Source organism: Procambarus clarkii, chromosome 10 (assembly GCF_040958095.1).
Source record: "Procambarus clarkii isolate CNS0578487 chromosome 10, FALCON_Pclarkii_2.0, whole genome shotgun sequence".
Taxonomy (NCBI): domain Eukaryota; kingdom Metazoa; phylum Arthropoda; class Malacostraca; order Decapoda; family Cambaridae; genus Procambarus; species Procambarus clarkii.
This window is the reverse complement of record NC_091159.1, coordinates 47,841,512-47,862,561: the sequence shown is the minus strand read 5'-3', so window position 1 is coordinate 47,862,561 and position 21,050 is coordinate 47,841,512. Positions and strand designations below refer to the sequence as shown.

The 21,050-nt window shown below is 50.0% G+C and overlaps 1 protein-coding gene across 1 annotated transcript in view; it reads left to right on the top strand.

The window, feature by feature from the left end:
- Dh31 (diuretic hormone class 2) overlaps positions 1-21,050 on the top strand; it is a 149,739-nt gene that overhangs the window by 96,520 nt on the left and 32,169 nt on the right. Inside the window, exon 2 of the mRNA XM_045768472.2 lies at positions 20,002-20,095. Coding sequence (XP_045624428.1) covers positions 20,004-20,095 — 92 coding nt within the window. The 5' untranslated portion in view covers positions 20,002-20,003. The remainder of the gene's footprint in view (positions 1-20,001; positions 20,096-21,050) is intronic.

Here is a 21,050-nt window from a genome sequence, read left to right as displayed (position 1 = left end):
TGTAGTGTTGGCTGGTGTGTGGTGGTGTGTGTGTAGTGTTGGCTGGTGTGTGGTGGTGTGTGTGTAGTGTTGGCTGGTGTGTGGTGGTGTGTGTGTAGTGTTGGCTGGTGTGTGGTGGTGTGTGTGTAGTGTTGGCTGGTGTGTGGTGGTGTGTGTGTAGTGTTGGCTGGTGTGTGGTGGTGTGTGTGTGTAGTGTTGGCTGGTGTGTGGTGGTGTGTGTGTAGTGTTGGCTGGTGTGTGGTGGTGTGTGTGTAGTGTTGGCTGGTGTGTGGTGGTGTGTGTGTAGTGTTGGCTGGTGTGTGGTGGTGTGTGTGTAGTGTTGGCTGGTGTGTGGTGGTGTGTGTGTAGTGTTGGCTGGTGTGTGGTGGTGTGTGTGTAGTGTTGGCTGGTGTGTGGTGGTGTGTGTGTAGTGTTGGCTGGTGTGTGGTGGTGTGTGTGTAGTGTTGGCTGGTGTGTGGTGGTGTGTGTGTGTAGTGTTGGCTGGTGTGTGGTGGTGTGTGTGTAGTGTTGGCTGGTGTGTGGTGGTGTGTGTGTAGTGTTGGCTGGTGTATGGTGGTGTGTGTGTAGTGTTGGCTGGTGTGTGGTGGTGTGTGTGTAGTGTTGGCTGGTGTGTGGTGGTGTGTGTGTGTAGTGTTGGCTGGTGTGTGGTGGTGTGTGTGTAGTGTTGGCTGGTGTATGGTGGTGTGTGTGTGTAGTGTTGGCTGGTGTATGGTGGTGTGTGTGTAGTGTTGGCTGGTGTGTGGTGGTGTGTGTGTAGTGTTGGCTGGTGTGTGGTGGTGTGTGTGTAGTGTTGGGTGGTGTATGGTGGTGTGTGTGTAGTGTTGGCTGGTGTGTGGTGGTGTGTGTGTAGTGTTGGCTGGTGTATGGTGGGGTGTGTGTAGTGTTGGCTGGTGTATGGTGGGGTGTGTGTAGTGTTGGCTGGTGTACGATGATGTGTAATCGTGACAACATCGTAAACCACGCAAAAGTGACGTCATCAGATGAAGGTTCCATACTTGACTAGTTAAAAGGTCAGCCGCAAAATATTGACTTTGCAATATGTCGATATCTGCAATTATATATATATTTCTGATAGAAAGTTTGCGACATTTACGTCAAGATGCAAGAGTATGAAATTACGTGCCACTCTAAGTGAAGTATTGCATCTTGAACCATCGTGGCGGTGGTCTCAGGGGAAGACCAAGGCCGGAGCCTCGTTCAGCTCCACCGGTGACGCCCCGTCACTGCTCTCTAATGTGGGGCTCTGTTCTCACTGTCCTTGGTGACGGCGCTTAACCCCCGTGTGCACCAACCCCCGAGACACGGGGACCTCGGCGCCCCCTCTAGGGACTCACTAGGCTACCTTCTGTCCCCCTGAGAGCGGCAGATGTCAAAGAGTAGCAGGTCGAAGAAATAACTTCAACTTCTCTGTTCTGGTCCTCTTAAAAAATGAGGCTACGGTCCCGATTTTATTAAATCTTTATTCCTGTACTCAAGTGGTCAGTGCCGTACTGTCAGACTTTCACATATACATGACCTGACATAACCGTAATGAAGGTGCCTGCAAACACAGCGTTTAAAACTAAAAGAATATTTACTAACAAAAGAACTACATAAATAAATTGTCTTGAATAGCCTCAATCTAGTATGTAATCCACGGCCGCTCTCGTCCTCTATTAATACTAACCTTAATGTATTCACCTGTACAGTCTCAATGTATCTTACCACATAAGGGAATACATATATGTGACAATAAACTCCTACAGGTTCCTTCAAGAACGTCCATTCAAGAAGAGGGAAGGAGGAGGGTAGATTACATAGCTAGGAAATGACGATATCTCCAGTGGTAGCCTTGTCCTTGTAGCTCCCACGTGTCACCAGCTGACTGAAGGTCCATCAGCACATGCTTGGGCTGCTCCCTGGCCCACACGTGTCCTCTTCCTTCCTTGGGTAACACAGACGAGGCGCCGATACTCTCGACACACTGGGGGACACGCCCTGCGGTCCGTCCAACGCTGGTGTCACCACTGTATCTTCCTTGGCTCTCGTCGCTCGGTGTGATGTTCCCTTTCTCCGGCAGCCTTATATCAGTGCCCAGTGAGCTCATTCACTGCCATGGAAGATATTATGACGGGCGACTTCACTGGCTGAGTCAGTTTTGATACTGGGCGCCGTCACAGTCTGTCAGTTAGATTCACCGTCTTTATCGGGTCACCAGAGATATTCATTTCTGCCGCGCTTGCTCACCTCACTGCTTACTATAGAATTATTTATGGTTGTTCACAGCCTCTTCGTTGGCACAGTTAAATCACTCCCTTTCCAGGGTCATTGTCAACACTGCACTTGCCTCTTCACCGGCAAAATCAGAAGAAGCAGTCGCTTACCGTGACCTCAGGCGTGTCATCAGTAGCCTCTTCAACGGCTATTGATGACACGTGATTCCTTATGGAATCACACGCACCGAGTCGTTATCACGTCCGACACTCACTGGTCGGGACTGTCACTAGGCTTCGACGGACAGTCCATTCACCTTGACCCACCAAGCTCCAAGTGAGGGTACTTGAAGGTCCCTCCACTGAATCTGGTATGCTAGCGAGTCTCTTCTACAGTGAGGTCCCACTGTAGAAGGTCCCTTCGTCGACGATACTTGTAGGACCTCATCCAGAAAGGTTCCCCTTGATGCCTCAATAGTCAGAGTTCTGTCGATTCTCTCCTGGGCTCAACTGGCCACATAAGATCCGACACTGCTGCTCCTCAGGAGAGCGGCCAAGGTCACAAGCTTGACAAGGTCAACAACAACTCACTGTCTGAACAGTGAGCTGGGCTCCGCTCCCTGGGGGCAGGCTCGGTGGCGGCCCATGAAGTTACAGAAAGCTCGTTGCTGATTGGGTGAGCACCTGAGCCCCCGCCAATCACCTCTCTCGTTGTGTGAGCTCTAGAAAGTGTTGCTGCACTTCACCAATCCCCGGATGTGTCACCGCCCGCCCGTGCGCCATTTTGTTTCACAATTTACCCCTTTACAGCCAAATATCATGCAAGAGTGTGTACTGACGCATTCCTTTATCAGACTGTGATAATAACACGGCATCTTGAACCAGCATGGTGGCGTCTTGTGCCAGCATGCCGGCATCTTGAACCAGCATGGTGGCGTCTTGTGCCAGCATGCCGGCATCTTGAACTGTCACCCTGATGCCCTTCTTCACCTAACAGTAAATAGACACCTGGGAGTTAGAGAGAGAGAGAGAGAGACAGAGACAGAGACAGAGACAGAGACAGAGAGAGAGAGACAGACAGAGACAGAGACAGAGACAGAGACAGAGACAGAGACACAGAGAGAGAGAGAGAGAGAGAGAGAGAGAGAGAGAGAGAGAGAGAGAGAGAGAGAGAGAGAGAGAGAGAGAGAGAGAGAGAGAGAGAGAGAGAGGAGAGACCAACCAGTCAAGTAGGGAAGAGAATACTTCCTGGTGTTGACAGCCGTCACTCACGCCCCGCCTCACGTCACCCCGGGAGCACAAGACAAATACTGGAGACCTTGTGTGTGTGTGTTCCGCAGGGTGGCTCCCTACACCACCAGGGTGTGCTCAGCGGTAGCATACTCGCCCCGCACCTGGCTAGCGATAATAGTCTGGGTTCGAGCCCCGACCAGGAAGGGCTGAATGAACACTTATCCTCATCTGTTACCTCTGTTCACCCATCACTTGGTTACCAAATAGCGGCGGGTCGTGTTCCAGGGGGAACTAGTAGATTAAGGCCGGGTGTGTGTGGAGCTCCTCTTGGAGTTTTTCCGGGGCTTAGCGTCCCCGCGGCCCGGTCCAACACGAGCCAGAGGAAGAGACAGCGTGCCTGGTCACAGGAGTCACGACTGGGAAGGGTTAGTCACGACACGTCCTGACGTGCTCGTGACGAGGCGGCGTCTTCCAATTGGGTATTTAGTACAGAGCCTCAGGGACCCGAGGCGAGTGCCAACCACGCGGAGCCAAAGATGATGTGATTGGCCCTCAAGCAGCCCAATTATTAGTAAATTGGTTCATAGCAACTATAAAGTAGTTTATTGTGTTCGCTTTCATGTTCTAAGATGCTTCGAGGGTGTCTGTAACTTGTCTGTCTTCTGTATCTTGGTTGGGGGGACAGTGAAGCGGTCTTATCTGTCTCTCCCCTGTCTCTCCCCTGTCTCTCCCCCTGTCTCTCCCCCTGTCTCTCCCCCTGTCTCTCCCCCTGTCTCTCCCCCTGTCTCTCCCCCTGTCTCTCCCCCTGTCTCTCCCCCTGTCTCTCCCCCTGTCTCTCCCCATGTCTCTCCCCCTGTCTCCCCATGGTGTTGAGAGCTTGTGCTCGAGGGTGGAGTATTTGAGAGCGTCCCAGATCCTTCAACCTGCTGTGTTGTCCTTATATCTCTCCTTAGTTTCATGGCCAGCTGCCACACCCCCCCCCCCCTCCACCCTTTTCTCTGTCACGTCTCCCGGCTGTGCCACTCCCGCCGTCAGTTGACAGATGCGTCGCCCCCCTGGACTCATCTGTCTCGTTACAATGAGGCCGATAATGAGTCTTATGGAAAACCGTTTGCACCTGGCCTGAGCCATCTGTCTCACTGAAGAGGGGGTCCACGCGCCCCCCTCTCTTCCCCCCAACCCCCCCACCCAATTTCCCCTACCCCCTTTTCACCCCAATGCGGCCGCCAACTCACCGACGCTTCCCGCCACTTTGCCCTTTACCACTTTGTGTACTGGAAAGAGACTCATTCCCAGGACGCCGGCAATGGCTGTCACCTGATGGGTCTGGTGGACGGGTGGAGGGGGAGGGGCGGGGTTGGTGGGGGTGTTGGGGGGTCGGGGGGGTGTGTGACGCTGATGGTGGAGGGTCGTAGGAGATGGGAGACAGTTTGGTGGGCAGCAACAGTCAGGGTGAGACAGGTGGGTGACAGCAACAGTCAGGGTGAGACAGTTGGGTGGGCAGCAACAGTCAGGGTGAGACAGGTGCTCAGCAACAGTCAGGGTGAGACAGTTGGGTGACAGCAACAGTCAGGGTGAGACAGTTGGGTGACAGCAACAGTCAGGGTGAGACAGTTGGGTGGGCAGCAACAGTCAGGGTGAGACAGATGCTCAGCAACAGTCAGGGTAAGACAGTTGGGTGACAGCAACAGTCAGGGTGAGACAGTTGGGTGACAGCAACAGTCAGGGTGAGACAGTTGGGTGGGCAGCAACAGTCAGGGTGAGACAGTTGGGTGGGCAGCAACAGTCAGGGTGAGACAGTTGGGTGGGCAGCAACAGTCAGGGTGAGACAGTTGGGTGGGCAGCAACAGTCAGGGTGAGACAGTTGCTCAGCAACAGTCAGGGTGAGACAGTTGCTCAGCAACAGTCAGGGTGAGACAGTTGCTCAGCAACAGTCAGGGTGAGACAGTTGCTCAGCAACAGTCAGGGTGAGACAGTTGCTCAGCAACAGTCAGGGTGAGACAGTTGCTCAGCAACAGTCAGGGTGAGACAGGTGGGCAGCAACAGTCAGGGTGAGACAGGTGTGCAGCAACAGTCAGGGTGAGACAGGTGGGTGGGCAGCATCAGTCAGGGTGAGACAGGTGGGCAGCAACAGTCAGGGTGAGACAGTTGCTCAGCAACAGTCAGGGTGAGACAGTTGCTCAGCAACAGTCAGGGTGAGACAGGTGGGCAGCAACAGTCAGGGTGAGACAGGTGGGCAGCAACAGTCAGGGTGAGACAGGTGGGCAGCAACAGTCAGGGTGAGACAGTTGCTCAGCAACAGTCAGGGTGATACAGGTGGGCAGCAACAGTCAGGGTGAGACAGTTGGGTGGGCAGCAACAGTCAGGGTGAGACAGTTGCTCAGCAACAGTCAGGGTGAGACAGGTGGGCAGCAACAGTCAGGGTGAGACAGGTGGACAGCAACAGTCAGGGTGAGACAGTTGCTCAGCAACAGTCAGGGTGAGACAGGTGGGCAGCATCAGTCAGGGTGAGACAGGTGGGCAGCAACAGTCAGGGTGAGACAGGTGGGCAGCAACAGTCAGGGTGAGACAGTTGGGTGGGCAGCAACAGTCAGGGTGAGACAGTTGCTCAGCAACAGTCAGGGTGAGACAGGTGGGCAGCAACAGTCAGGGTGAGACAGTTGGGTGGGCAGCAACAGTCAGGGTGAGACAGTTGGGTGGGCAGCAACAGTCAGGGTGAGACAGTTGGGTGGGCAGCAACAGTCAGGGTGAGACAGGTGGGCAGCAACAGTCAGGGTGAGACAGTTGGGCGGGCAGCAACAGTCAGGGTGAGACAGTTGGGCGGGCAGCAACAGTCAGGGTGAGACAGTTGGGTGGGCAGCAACAGTCAGGGTGAGACAGTTGGGTGGGCAGCAACAGTCAGGGTGAGACAGTTGGGTGGGCAGCAACAGTCAGGGTGAGACAGTTGGGTGGGCAGCAACAGTCAGGGTGAGACAGTTGGGTGGGCAGCAACAGTCAGGGTGAGACAGTTGGGTGGGCAGCAACAGTCAGGGTGAGACAGTTGCTCAGCAACAGTCAGGGTGAGACAGGTGGGCAGCAACAGTCAGGGTGAGACAGTTGCTCAGCAACAGTCAGGGTGAGACAGGTGGGCAGCAACAGTCAGGGTGAGACAGTTGGGTGGGCAGCAACAGTCAGGGTGAGACAGGTGGGCAGCATCAGTCAGGGTGAGACAGGTGGGCAGCAACAGTCAGGGTGAGACAGGTGGGCAGCAACAGTCAGGGTGAGACAGGTGGGCAGCATCAGTCAGGGTGAGACAGGTGGGCAGCAACAGTCAGGGTGAGACAGGTGGGCAGCATCAGTCAGGGTGAGACAGGTGGGCAGCAACAGTCAGGGTGAGACAGGTGGGCAGCAACAGTCAGGGTGAGACAGGTGGGCAGCAACAGTCAGGGTGAGACAGTTGCTCAGCAACAGTCAGGGTGAGACAGTTGCTCAGCAACAGTCAGGGTGAGACAGTTGCTCAGCAACAGTCAGGGTGAGACAGTTGCTCAGCAACAGTCAGGGTGAGACGCCATTCTATTCCTCTCGTGGCAGCCTATTTTGGCGGGAAACCCAGAGGAAGGACGTTTTCTGCGCGATAATTCGATTCGGGACCAATAAATTCCCTTCTTTTTGACGACTCGAAAATATTATTTCCTACAGAACGCGCTTCAATATTTCTAAATATATATGAATGATCTTCTAACTTGTTTGAAAAAAGATGCTTTTAAAAGTAATTAATATTAAACAAAGGCACGGAGGCAGGAATATTAAATAGGAGAATAATACCATTCAAAATTGATTTTGAGAGCTTAGGTCGGGGGAGTGGGAAGCGCCGATGCGCCGGTGAGCGTTCACCCTTCAAGAGGGTGAACGCCGGCGCTCAGGAGGACAGCTGGGTGAGCGGAGGCGCTCAAGAGGACAGCTGGGTGAGCGGAGGCGCTCCAGAGGACAGCTGGGAGAGCGGCGGCGCTCAAGAGGACAGCTGAGAGAGCGGCGGCGCTCAAGAGGACAGCTGGGTGAGCGGAGGCGCTCAAGAGGACAGCTGGCAGAGCGGCGGCGCTCCAGAGGACAGCTGGGTGAGCGGCGGCGCTCAAGAGGACAGCTGGGTGAGCGGCGGCGCTCAAGAGGACAGCTGGCAGAGCGGAGGCGCTCAAGAGGACAGCTGGGAAAGAGACTTGAGCGAGTGTGAGTGAACGCTGAGAGAGGAAGGTAGACCTCGGGTGCCAGGAGACGAGGAGGAGCCTCAGGATGGTCGTAAAGGTGTAGGAGCGCCAGTTTATGGCTGATGTGTGCCAGGATAGTGCACTAACGAGGCGCTCCATCTCCCTCCCTCCCTCCGATATCCAACTTTTCCAGCTTGTAAAGTGCCGCTCAGCATCTCTAAAAAGGTTCCAGCGTGATGGTTTTATTGAGATCTGCAGCACCGGAAGCCTCCCCCAACACCCGTCCTATCGCCTCATGTCGAACACGGGCAAGATTTCTCTTGAGACAAGCGAAGGCTTTAAGAGGCCCGGGCTTGGTGTGTGTGTAGGGGGGGGGGTTCGTCAGGTAGGTGACGCAACAGGTGAAGCAATATGGCGCGAAAGTTGCTTCCTGGTGTTCGTGTTGAAGATGCTGGTCGCTCTTGCTGGCTCTGTGGCCTCAGTCCACTACGGGCTCACCATAGCCCGTGCTACTTAGAACTTTTTGTTCCAAGTAGAAAATCTTAAACAACAACATCTGTTGCGTAGTGAAACTCTGTGATTGGTGAATATTAAGCCACCTAAGAGGTGGCACGGGCATGAATAGCCCGTAAAAACTATCTGCGTGTGTGTGTGTGTGTGTGTGTGTGTGTGTGTGTGTGTGTGTGTGTGTGTGTGTGTGTGTGTGTGTGTGTGTGTGTGAGACTTGGGACTTTAGATTTCAGTGAGAGAGAGAGAACATCATCCAGAAATGTGAGGAGTATATGCCATGTAGCCCAAAGATTAACGAAGGCATTACGAAGCAACTAACACACGTAAATGAACTATCTCTATCTCTATAGTCTCTCCGGAAGGATCTTTGTACTGTGCTTGTGAGTGACGGGTTAAAGTCAGGGAGGACGGGGCAGCCGGCCCTGGCGCGGGAAGGTTAAGGGCGCCATTGACCACCAGAGGGGGCGCTGGAGGCCGTACTGACTATACCCTTCAGCGACCCCCATCAGGAAGGACTTCAGGTAACCAGCGGCCCGTGAAGCCGCTGGTTAAACACACGCATTGTAGGATGGAGGGCCGCAGAGACGCTGGTGGGTGACAGGAGTGGACGCTGGTGGGTGACAGGAGTAGACGGTGGTGGGTGACAGGGGTGGACGGTGGTGGGTGACACGGGATAGACGCTGGTGGGTGACAGGAGTGGACGCTGGTGGGTGACAGGGGTGGACGGTGGTGGGTGACAGGGGTGGACGGTGGTGGGTGACAGGGGTGGACGGTGGTGGGTGACAGGGGTGGACGGTGGTGGGTGACAGGAGTGGACGGTGGTGGGTGACAGGGGTCGACGCTGGTGGGTGACAGGAGTGGACGCTGGTGGGTGACAGGGGTCGACGGTGGTGGGTGACAGGGGTCGACGCTGGTGGGTGACAGTGGGTGAACTATGGCAAACAATTATTTAATAAAATAATAAATGCATTAGTATAATGTTAAATAATTTTAACTCATAATGAGTGCCTTTATCCATCATTAACTCTCCATGTATGTGGTCCCATCTCCTCTAATGCAACAAAAAGCCAGCTATATATATATATATATATATATATATATATATATATATATATATATATATATATATATATATATATATATATATATATATATATATTCACCAAAAATCATTTCACCAAAAATTAGGTGAAATGCTTTCACCTTATAACACAAATTTTATATAAATTAAATAATTGATAAACCCTATATTTCGTGCTAAATGGTTTAATACTGTTAGAAATGCAAGTACTCAAAAATTCCCCTTTAACTAAAGTGTCTCAATAAAAGGTCAGAGTTCAATCCCCGACCGTCCAAGTGGTTGGCGGATTGAACCATAAAGGAGTTATATATATATATATATATTTATATATATATATATATATATATATATATATATATATATATATATATATATATATATATATATATAGGCCTTCTGCAGGGGTCCTCTGTTCTTAGGTTTCTTTTAAGAATACGTGTAAATAAGATAAAGTATCGTTGAAAAAAGTCATTGTGATAAGTCAATGAGCAAATTAATTGAACGGTTATATTTTGCGCAAAAAGTCTTAATATTTTTGCGGGTTTACAAAAATTAGCATTAATAAAGTGTAGAGATAACAGATAAAATGCAAATAATATTTAAGGGAAGGGAAGGGAACTATCAAGGGGAAAGCGGTAAGCCACTACGACTATATAGCACTTGGGTCAGGATAAGGATTTGGGATGGGACGAGGGGAAAGGAATGGGCCTCCCCGTCCCATCCAAGTCCAAGCCCACTACTGCGACTGAATTATTTCATTATTTATTATTTAATTATGATTTAAATGCGCATTGGTTACTTTTTGGCACAGCCTTCTTTCCCTTTTACTGTTAACTGTTGTCCTTCGCCCTTACCGTTGGGCGCCGCCTTAGTCCTCGCCTGGCGTCCCGCGAGTGCTGTGTCCTGGGTTCGTATCCTGGCCGGGGAGGATTTACTGGGCGCAAATCCTTAACTGTAGCCTCTGTTTAACTCAACAGTAAAATGTGTACTTGGTTGTAACAAGGATTCTTCGCGGCGGGGATCGTATTCCAGGGACCTGCCCGAAACGCTACGCGTACTAGTGGCTATACAAGAATGTAACAACTCTTATATATATATATATATATATATATTATATATATATATATATAAAGTCCTGTTGTCGGTGTGATCCGTATGGGCTGGTCTTTCTCCCGCCCGCCAACATTCCTTTCTTCAAAAGCCGGCGTCAAGCGGATAATGTACAATGGTCCTACAACCTGACCCGGGGTGCGGGGGCGTCGATGGCTTTCCGGAATAGTCTAATTTTTCTCGCAACATGTGAGAGGTGAAGGGGATTTGATATTAACTAGCTGAAAGGGCATTCAATTTCCTGTGAAGTGGACGGATTGAGAGGAGCGTGTCAGCGCGCTGGTCGTCGGCCAGTGAGGTGAAATGTGTCACTGGAGGTCTCCTGGTGACTTTGTCTATCCCGGCTGGCAATTCTGTCGGTGTGAGCCCGGGCTTACTGGGTCAAGGGGCAGCATGCTGGCTTGTTGGTTCTTGCTGTTGAGTTTGTTACTTGTTGACAAGACCACATACTAGAAGGTGAAGGGACGACGACGTTTCGGTCCGTCCTGGACCATTCTCAAGTCGATTGTCATTCATTCAGCCACGTTATTGTGACGCATCACACCTGCTTTGTTAGTTGTTGCTGGCTCGTTGACGGTGCTGGTTTGTTGACTGCGTTGGCTGTCTTAGGCAAGGGTTGGTTACGTGGGTTTTAAAATCCAAAGAAAGTCTTGTGTATGATGTGACTCGTACACAAACAATTTCCCAGAATAACTTGACCTGACGTATCTTAGCTTAGTCAATCACGAGTTATCCACGCAACTTGATTATCAATCGTGTCATTTTGCCTTCATTTGATCAAACGGAACGAGAGGGTTGAGAGTACGTCTGGCCACAGTACAATAGTTGGTTCTGGTACAAGTGTGGGTTACCGTGGGCCACAGTACTGACCCACACGGTTACCGTGGGCCACAGTACTGACCCACACGGTTACCGTGGGCCACAGTACTGACCCACACGGTTACCGTGGGCCACAGTACTGACCCACACGGTTATCAGACTAAATGGGAGTCGACTGGTACCCATCAGAGCATGTGGGGGGGGGGGGGAGGTGAAGCTAGGAAGTGTGGGGGATAGAATGATGGGCGGTTATCTTGAGGTTATCTTGAGGTTATCTTGAGATGATTTCGGGGCTTAACGTCCTTACGGCCCGCTCCTCGGCCAGGCCTCCTTTTTGTTACACATTCCCCAGGAAGCAGCCCGTAGCAGCTGTCTAATTCCCAGGTACCTATTTACTGCTAGGTAACAAGAGGTATCAGGGTGAAAGAAACATTTTGTCCATTTATCTCCACCGATGATCGAACCCGGAACCTCACAGGACTACGAATGCGAAGCGCTGTCCACCCAGCTGTCAGTACGCCCTGGGGGGTACCGGACCATTGGGCACCTCTAGTTTTGGGCACCGACCGTCACATTATCTATACAGCTGAACGTTGCTAAGCCTAATTTACATATACAACCTATGTCTATCCTAAACCTAATTTACCCCTAACAAAAGGTAGCCTAGTTCAACCTAGCCTATTCTAACCTAACCTATCCAAGTGAAGCCTAATACAGCCGCTCGCCTAGTCAGTGAGAATTCCCCCGGGGTCCACCCCCCCCCCCCCCGGGAAGCAACCAGTAGCAGCTGTCTAACTCCCAGGTACCTATTTATTACTAGGTAACAAGAGGTATCAGGGTGTACCAAACCGGGGTTTGGACCCGGAGGCGACGCAGCACCGATCCTCACTTGTTCGTATCTTTCTCACGCAGGCCAATTTCTCGACCTGGTTGTAAAGCGATTATCGCATCGTGTTCCATGGAAAACTAGTAAGGTAAGACTTGGGAGGAACGAATACACTCCACACAAAGCAAGGATAAATTAGGCACATAAAGGAAGAGACGGGAGAGAGAGAGAGAGAGAGAGAGAGAGAGAGAGAGAGAGAGAGAGAGAGAGAGAGAGAGAGAGAGAGAGAGAGAGAGACTGATAACTTGGAACAGCAGCAGGGCACAAGAATTCAATTCACTGTTCGGCAACTTTAGTTGAAAGTTTAAAAGTTAAAAATATACAAATTTGAATACTTAATCACGCTGAAAATTTTTACGGCAAATTTCTGTCCTAACCCCGCCCCCCCCCCCTTCCCTTCCAGAGTTGTTTAATTTCTGAAGCTGATGTCTTAATTATTAACTGTATTGTTTAATTGTCTTAGTAGTTGACAAGACGAAGACTTGTGGTCTGTGTCCCTGTGTCTCTGTCTCTCTGTGTCTCTGTCTTTCTCTCTCTCTGTCTCTGTGTCTCTGTGTGTCTGTCTTTCTCTCTCTCTGTCTCTGTGTCTCTTTGTCTCTCACAGACAATGAAAATAATAGTTAATTATAATAATACAGATAATCCACGGCCCTGGTGACACTCATACAGCAGTAACTAGCCAATCACCTTGTCCAGTCTGGACCAATTAATCCCCGTGAAGAGTTATGGAGGTGGCAGAGTACCTCGTTCACTATCATCTAGGTAACGGGAGCCAATTGGTGGCACATGTTAGTGGCAATTGGTGCCAAACATCAGAGGTCATCCATGCTTTAATGCCGGGGATTGAACTTCGGCTCGAAGGCATTCACCTACATGTTCTTGCTGGGTCGAGCATTAGCTCTTGGTCCAGCCTTCTCAACATTTGACTCAACTTTGACTTGATGTGTCGGTGTCTCTTGTGTTCATTAGTGTTCCGTTGTTCACATGTTCCTAGGTTTGAACATTATTGTGTTGCTGGTTAGTATTACCACCATTTGCACCCCCACCATCACCACCACAACCACCATTTTCACCATCTCTGCACTGTCATCCTAAGATTCTCACTACCACCACACCACTACCACTATCACCACCACCACTATCACCACCACCACTATCACCACCACCACTACCACCACACACTACTACCCGCCCACCACCACCACACCACTCCCCACCCACTACCACCACCACCACTACCACCACCACTACAACCACACCACCACCACACCACCACCACCACCATGAGCGAGCAAGAATGCCACCAGGGCGGGACAACTTAGGGTGCCCTCAGGGACCACACTACAAGTTTACACAGGTATGCCCGCCACCCGTGCCTTGATTTCTCTTAATTATCGCTGATATCAATTGTTGACATTCTTGTGTGTTCAGACCGTACTCTTCCTTCCTTTGCTTGTTTGAGAACTTTGTTCTTATGTTCTCTCTCCTCTACCCATGTTCTCTCCTCCCCATGTTCTCTCCTCCCCATGTTCTCTCCTACCCATGTGTGTGCAAAAAGTTTCTTTTCTCTACTTGACTAAAGCCTCTAAAAAACCTTGTATGTTGCGATCATGTCTCTTGATCTTCACTTTTCCTGTATGCGATTTAAGCTCTTGTATTCCCATTATCTTGTACTGTCCCGGTGCCCCCAACCCCCCCTTTTTCCCTCATCACCTTGCATTTGTTTGGATTGAAGTCTTGGAACCACTGCTCAGATCATGTCACTTTTTGGTTCTGTTCTAATTTGGCTCATCAGTTTTGCTTCGTTGGCAGCGCGCGCGCGCATCTGCCTCCATTAGTCATTACAAAAGTAATTAACATCGACGGAGACCCACTAATGAGACCTTTGTGCCATCTAAAAGCCACTAATAGAACATCTATCAGTACATTTATTACATCCATCCACACACACACACACACACGGGGCCGGCAAGAAACAATGGGCAGTTTCTTTCACAATGAAGCCTCTGTTACCTAGCAGTAAATAGGTACCTGGGAGTTAGTCAGCTGTCACATGACCTGCACGTGAGGACATGATCACACAAGAACGGTGCACAGGAGGAAGCCCGCAGCAGCAGCCACAACTGTGTCACATACACAAACCTCAGCAAAAGACAGCACTGAGGACACTATACACACCGGCAGAGCAGTCCTGGAACATGCAGCCTCGCCCTGGTATCCCTGCCTTGTGAGGCACAAGTTATACATACAGAAGGTGCAGAGATCCCCTCAAGACTGGAACTAGACCTAACACGAGGACAAACAAGTAAAGCCAACCACACTAAGATTGGAGGACAAGAGGGGATATGATCACAACGTATAAGATACCGAGAGGAACTGATGGAGCAAAACCAGGTATTTGTACAGATGATGGTAGGCAGGTCGGGAAGAGGTAACTGGAAGACAATTCTGGACTCCAGTGCTGCTGAAAAACAAATGAAACGCACTTCAAGACGTCACGGAAGCTGCTTCGATTGAATAAGTATCTTCAATTACAAGTATGTACAAGAACAAGTATCTTCAAGAACAAGTATGACAGAACATTAGAGCGTCATGGTACAGAAGCATCAGTACAGTATCTAGGAGGCGGGTCCCTAGAGCTGCATCTCCTGCCCCCGTACGCACTAATAGGGACGCCACACACACACTTCTGGAAAGCTCAGAAGTTGGCGGACCACTTTTGAATGAGACAATTATCTTGCTTTACAGAGTTGCCGTAAGACAGTCTAGCGTCTCTCACCTCCCGGGTGTCCGCCTCCAGTGTGTCCAGAGATAACAGCGGCGGCAATTGAGCCTCTTGAGAATGGCTCTTTCAACGCTATGAAAGAGCAATTCCTTTAGCAATGCCACTCAGCGCGCATTAATACCAACAAAGCCACTCACCGAGCATAAGAGAGAACCCCTCAGGGAGCATAAAAGGTTGATGGAGCCACTCAGTGCGCATAAAGAACAACAAAACCACTCATGGCGTTTGAGGTGAAGAAGTTCCCTTTCTCTTGCGAGGTAAAAACATGGCAGAATGGCTTCTCTACCTCTTTACAGCTCATTTCGCGACGCTTTGGGGAGAAAAACAAACAATTACCCAAAAGCTCTTCGGGGCAAGGGTTAGAGGTTAATAATGTGCGGCTTATGACCTCTTAGTCTTGTTACTGACGGCGACGACGCTCTTTTTGGCGGGAAGTTGATGGAGCTCTCGGCTGCTACGTTTATCCATGAGGAAATATTTAATAATAGTTCCTTGGTGTGTTTATAACGCTGGCGTTTGTAACTCGTTTTATTTACTGAACCTTTCTTAGGTTATAATATTGTTTAGACTGATAGACTTCCCAGGGAGCCGGTCGGCCGAGCGGACAGCTCACTGGGCTTGTGATCCTGTGGTCCCTGGGTTCGATCCCTGGCGCCGCCGAGAAACAATGGGCGAAGTTCCTTTCACCCTATGCCCCTGTTACCTAGCAGTAAAATAGGTACCTGGGTGTTAGTCAGCTGTCACGGGCTGCTTCCTGGGGGTGGAGGCCTGGTCGAGGACCGGGCCGCGGGGACACTAAAGCCCCGAAATCATCTCAAGATAACCTGGAGGTAAGGACACACCTGTCATCTTCCAATGCTACCCACTTGGGCTGGACGGTAGAACGACGGTCTCGCTTCATGCAGGTCGGCGTTCAATCCCCCAACCATCCAAGTGGTTGGCCACCATTCCTTCCCCCCTCCCCCGTCCCATCCCAAAATCCTTATCCTGACCCCTTCCAAGTGCTATATAGTCGAATACAGACGTGGAGTCACAGTAACGTGGCTGAAGTATGTTGACCAGACCACACACTAGAAGGTGAAGGGACGACGACGACGTTTCGGTCCGTCCTGGAAACACAATCGACTTTGATAATGGTCCAGGACGGACCGAAACGTCGTCGTCGTCCCTTCACCTTCTAGTGTGTGGTCTGGTCAACACTATACAGCCGTAGTGGCTTGGCGCTTTCCCTTGATAGTTCCCTTCCACCCCCACACCCCACACCTGACTACTAACTCGCCCCCACACCTGACTACTAACACACACGTGACTACTGCTATAAACAATATCTTTCTCTTGTGGCCCTTAATATAACCTTCGTCAACCCCCCCCCACCCCCCCTACCCCCCCACCCCCGCACACTCCTCCAACACCTTGATTGAAAAAAAATTGTGTTTGGAGCGAGAGACTCTTAAGTGGCCCGAACGTTGGCGATATGGCAGAGTTCACGGGCTTGTGGGGCGGGACGGGCGTTGATTGGTCGCTTGTGGGGCGGGACGGGCGTTGATTGGTCGCTTGTGGGGCGGGATGGGCTTTGATTGGTCGCTTGTGGCGCGGGGACGGGCGTTGATTGGTCGCTTGTGGCGCGGGACGGGCGTTGATTGGTCGCTTGTGGCGCGGGACGGGCGTTGATTGGTCGCTTGTGGCGCGGGACGGGCGTTGATTGGTCGCTTGTGGCGCGGGACGGGCGTTGATTGGTCGCTTGTGGGGCGGGACGGGCGTTGATTGGTCGCTTGTGGGGCGGGACGGGCGTTGATTGGTCGCTTGTGGGGCGGGGATGGGCGTTGATTGGTCGCTCGTAAGCACAAGAGGCCCTGGTTGTTTACACGAACTGATCAGTCGTCTTCCACTGGGACAAATACTGTTCCCCATCTGCCAGTCCTCGGCCTACTGTTACGAATTAGGCCTACCCCAATTAAGGCAAAGGGAGCCCAATTTACCTAAGATCTTTCTGGTCCTTTGCTAAACTTTGTTAGTGCACACGTCGACGCCGGGGCGGGGAAGGACCAATCACAGCTCAGTCTGTCCCACAAGCCACCAATCGCAGCTCTTCCTGCCCCACAAGCCACCAATCGCAGCTAATCCTGCCCACAGACAGCCAGTCAATGGTGGCTACTCGTGCACTCGCCTGGATTATGCTCACAAGCAACACCTTCATCTCACTTCTCATCTTCCTTTATTTAACTTCCTCCAATCCTTTCCGTGCCTTCTCATTCCCAGTCCATCTTGCTAGTGACCATTCCTGCCTCCCGCCAGCCTCGCCCTGCCGCCAGCACCAGGAGAGGACCAGCGCAGCACACACACACACACACACACACACACGTCCTCCACAATAATCACAGCTGTGTGTGTGATATAATTAGTTTTACGGCAGGTGGTAAAGGAGTTACCTCCGAGGACGTCTGTCTGTCTGTCTCTGTGTGTGTCTCTCTCTCTCATATCAGTCTTGCTTAGACTTAAACCTCGGCCTTCTCAAACTGTGTGTACTTAGTTGTACTTGCGGGGGTTGAGCTTCGGCTCTTTGGTCCCACTGAGACTATTGGGCTCTATCATATGTATATTTTTGGCGGGTGCATGGGATGGACTTTGTTTATGAGGACGGACTGCATCAGCTGTTAGTCGTAGTCTCGTTCTCGACTGACTCGGGGATCCCGGGTTCGAGTCTCAGGCGGGACAGAAATGGTTGGGCACCTTGTCTTTCCCTTAATGCCTCGTTTTTACCTAGCAGTAAATAGGCACCCGGGAGTTGGGCAAATGTTGTGGGGTTGAATCCTTGGGAAAAGGTCAGTAGCTCCACCTTAAGGTGTGGGGAGGGGGGGACCTCGCTACAAGCTTAAGGTATATATATAAATACACACACAGGCTTCCTGTCCCCACGGGAGACATCTCCCATCACGCAGGGTGCAGTCGCACCTCCACTGATCTCCAGCATCAGCTAATGATACTGGTAATGGCTCAAAAGGGCCACCACTTATGGGCTATTCCTGCCCGTGCCACCTTTTGGGTGGCTTAATCTTCATCAATAATTCTGTCCCCGACAAAATTAGTAAACTATTGTAAACTGGGGACTGGGCGGCTCCGTGACCTTAGGTGATGACTTCGGACTGTTACACACCATTAGTGAAGTGTGACCGAGTCTCCAGCAGGGCTTCGCTCGTGAACAAATCCACAAGGGCCGTGACGAGGATTCGAACCTACGTCCGGGAGCATCTCAGACGTTGCCTTAATCGACTCAGCTACGACATTCGTTTGTTCCTCTGATGCATCAGGCTATTGTGATTTCTGTGTAGTGTAGTGTAAGCTTCACTCACCTCCTCTCATCGACTCGCAGCGCTGTAAATCCTTCATCCATGTACAACGTCAATAACTAGCCAACAGTGCCGGCAAACCCGACACTATTTACTAATATTAAATACAATAAGCAGATAATATTGCTGCTGTGTTGTATACACAAGTTAACCCATAGAAAATGTAGCCTCTAGTGGAATTTTCCGTCAAGAGAAAACGGAATTTCATTGCCACATCGCTATTAAATTCACCAGCTATTCTGCTGGGAATTATTCTTAATACAGCAGTCTTTGAACTTTTAACATTATCTTCTTATCTTGAGGTTATCTTGAAATGATTTCGGGGCTTTAGTGTCCCCGCGGCCCGGTCCTCGACCAGGCCTCCACCCCCAGGAAGCAGCCCGTGACAGCTGACTAACATCCAGGTACCTATTTTACTGCTAGGTAACAGGGGGTATAGGGTAAAAGAAACTTTGCCCATTGTTTCTCGCCGGCGCCCGGGATCGAACCCGGGACCACAGGATCACAAGTCCAGCGTGCTGTCCGCTCGGCCGACCGGCTCCCTTCTCCGACCGGTTATAAAACAATGTCATTTGAATTAACTTAATTATCAGCACCAAAATAGAGTAAATGTGACCTTTCTACCAATTACTGACATCTGAACAAGAGAGCCAGGCGTCAGTGGGAAGAGGTCAGCCATTAAGACCAGAGTCGCTGGAGCGAGTTCAGCTCCTATAATTCTCCCTTGGACAGTGTTATAGGGGAGTAAATTAGTGCTTCTTCTATCATCAACACACAGTCATCATCTAAACAAGGGAACTGTCTTTCCAAAATCTTATCTAAGTCATTCCTGGCCAGTAATGGTAGATAAGATAATTCCGGTTAGGACCAGAGGCAGCGACTCAACCCCAGGTAATTATTCCTTGGTCCTTATCTCAAACAATATAATATACAAATGTTTCCTCTCATATAGCTGTCATATATACATATAGGATTCCGGCTTTACAGCTAGTGCTCTGTGACAGGAAATAGAAGAGGAAGCAAGAATTAGTGTTGGTACACCAGTACATGGGTGGTGTTGCTAGCCTCAACTACGAGGATTATTTGGTGTTATCATCCGTGTTTATACCTGGTGGACTAAGCCTGCCATACAATAACACCTCTAAATTTTCATTACTAATATGTAGTTTAATACTGTTGACTGCGTATAAATTTAATATCCCCCCCCCTCTAATGTGCAAGGAGTCGATTTGTGAGAATATTGCAGAAATACAGTCCGCTAAACATCACACAAATTGCTATCGAAATATATCAATTAATGTAAATATAAACACTATATAAATTCATTTTTCAGTTTTTTTGTCGAGTTCAATTTTGTTGAATTTTTCAGTTGAGTTTTCAGCTTCATATAAATTAAATATAAATCTCTCAGGTCGGTTCCCACAAACAGAACCCAAACATCTAGCCTAATCTAACTCATGGGTAATTATACATAAAACTCTAATATATAATATTTATTTGTGTATGAGAAAAACTATTTTAATACACAATATGCTAAAATTTATGAATGTGTCGTGGGAAACAACCGCTGCTTTAACGAGCCTATCCTAAGGGCTATTTGGCAGGTTGAATGCATTTATGTACTCCAGAACAGCTGCAAAATCAACGAACATTCAGCCAATGTTGTGAGGGTGGGCTGTGAATGGGGGGGGGGTGCATGAGGCACTGCACTGTGCAGCACATGAGGAGAGTTCATAAGTAGTAATAGTGGAGGTAGAAATAGCCTAAGCTACTCTATCCCTTTGAGATGTATTTCTTTCTTGTCTCAATAAACATACTTGAATGAGTAGTAACAATGAGTTTGTGTCCCTCCCGCAGGTATGAGCCTAATGAACAGCACGGGGGCAGTGTTGGTGTGTCTGGTGGTGAGCCTCGTCCTCCTGTCAGCAGTCAACTCTGCCTCCCTCAACAGGTATGTCAACAACGTGCCACGTGTGTGTGTCCTACCACAACACCTGGCCTTACACTGCTGACCACCATGTGTATATCTTCTTCAGTCCCCCCCCCCTGCTCGATAGGGTTCGAAAAGTGCTATGGTAAATAGTGAGTTGAGCATTTGAGCACAAAGGTGAGGGGAGGGCCACTCTCTATGGTGTATAACAGGTCACTGGAAACAGGAGACCTACCTGAAAGTTGGAAGACAGCTAATGAAGTCCCAATATTCAAAAAGGGTGACAGGCAAGAGGCACTGAACTACAGGCCAGTTTCCCTAACTTGTATACCATGCAAGGTGATGGAGAAGATCGTGAGGAAAAGGTTCGTAGAGCATCTGGAGGGAAATAGTTTTGTGACGCACCACCAACATGGGTTCAGGGATGGTAAATCGTGCCTCACAGGTTTAATAGAATTCTATGACCAAGCAACACAAATTAGGCAAGAAAGAGAAGGGCGGGCAGACTGCATTTTCTTGGACTGTCAGAAAGCCTTTGACACAGTACCTCACAAAAGGCTGTTACAAAAGTTGGAGCAACAGGCAGGAGTAAAAGGTAAGGTGCTCCAGTGGATAAAGGAGTATCTAAGCAACAGGAAACAGCGAGTAACGGTGAGGGGGGAAACATCAGAGTGGCGAGATGTTACCAGCGGAGTCCCACAGGGCTCAGTACTTGGACCCATCCTGTTTCTAATATATGTAAACGATCTTCCAGAGGGTATAGACTCATTCCTCTCAATGTTTGCTGATGCAAAAATTATGAGATGAATCAAGACAGATGATGATAGACAGACCACAGGACGACCTGGACAGGCTGGAGGAATGGTCTAGAAAATGGCAACTAAAGTTCAACTCAGGAAAGTGCAAAGTAATGAAATTAGGCGAATGGAGCAGAAGGCTGAACACAAGGTATCATTTGGGAGGTGAAATCCTGCTA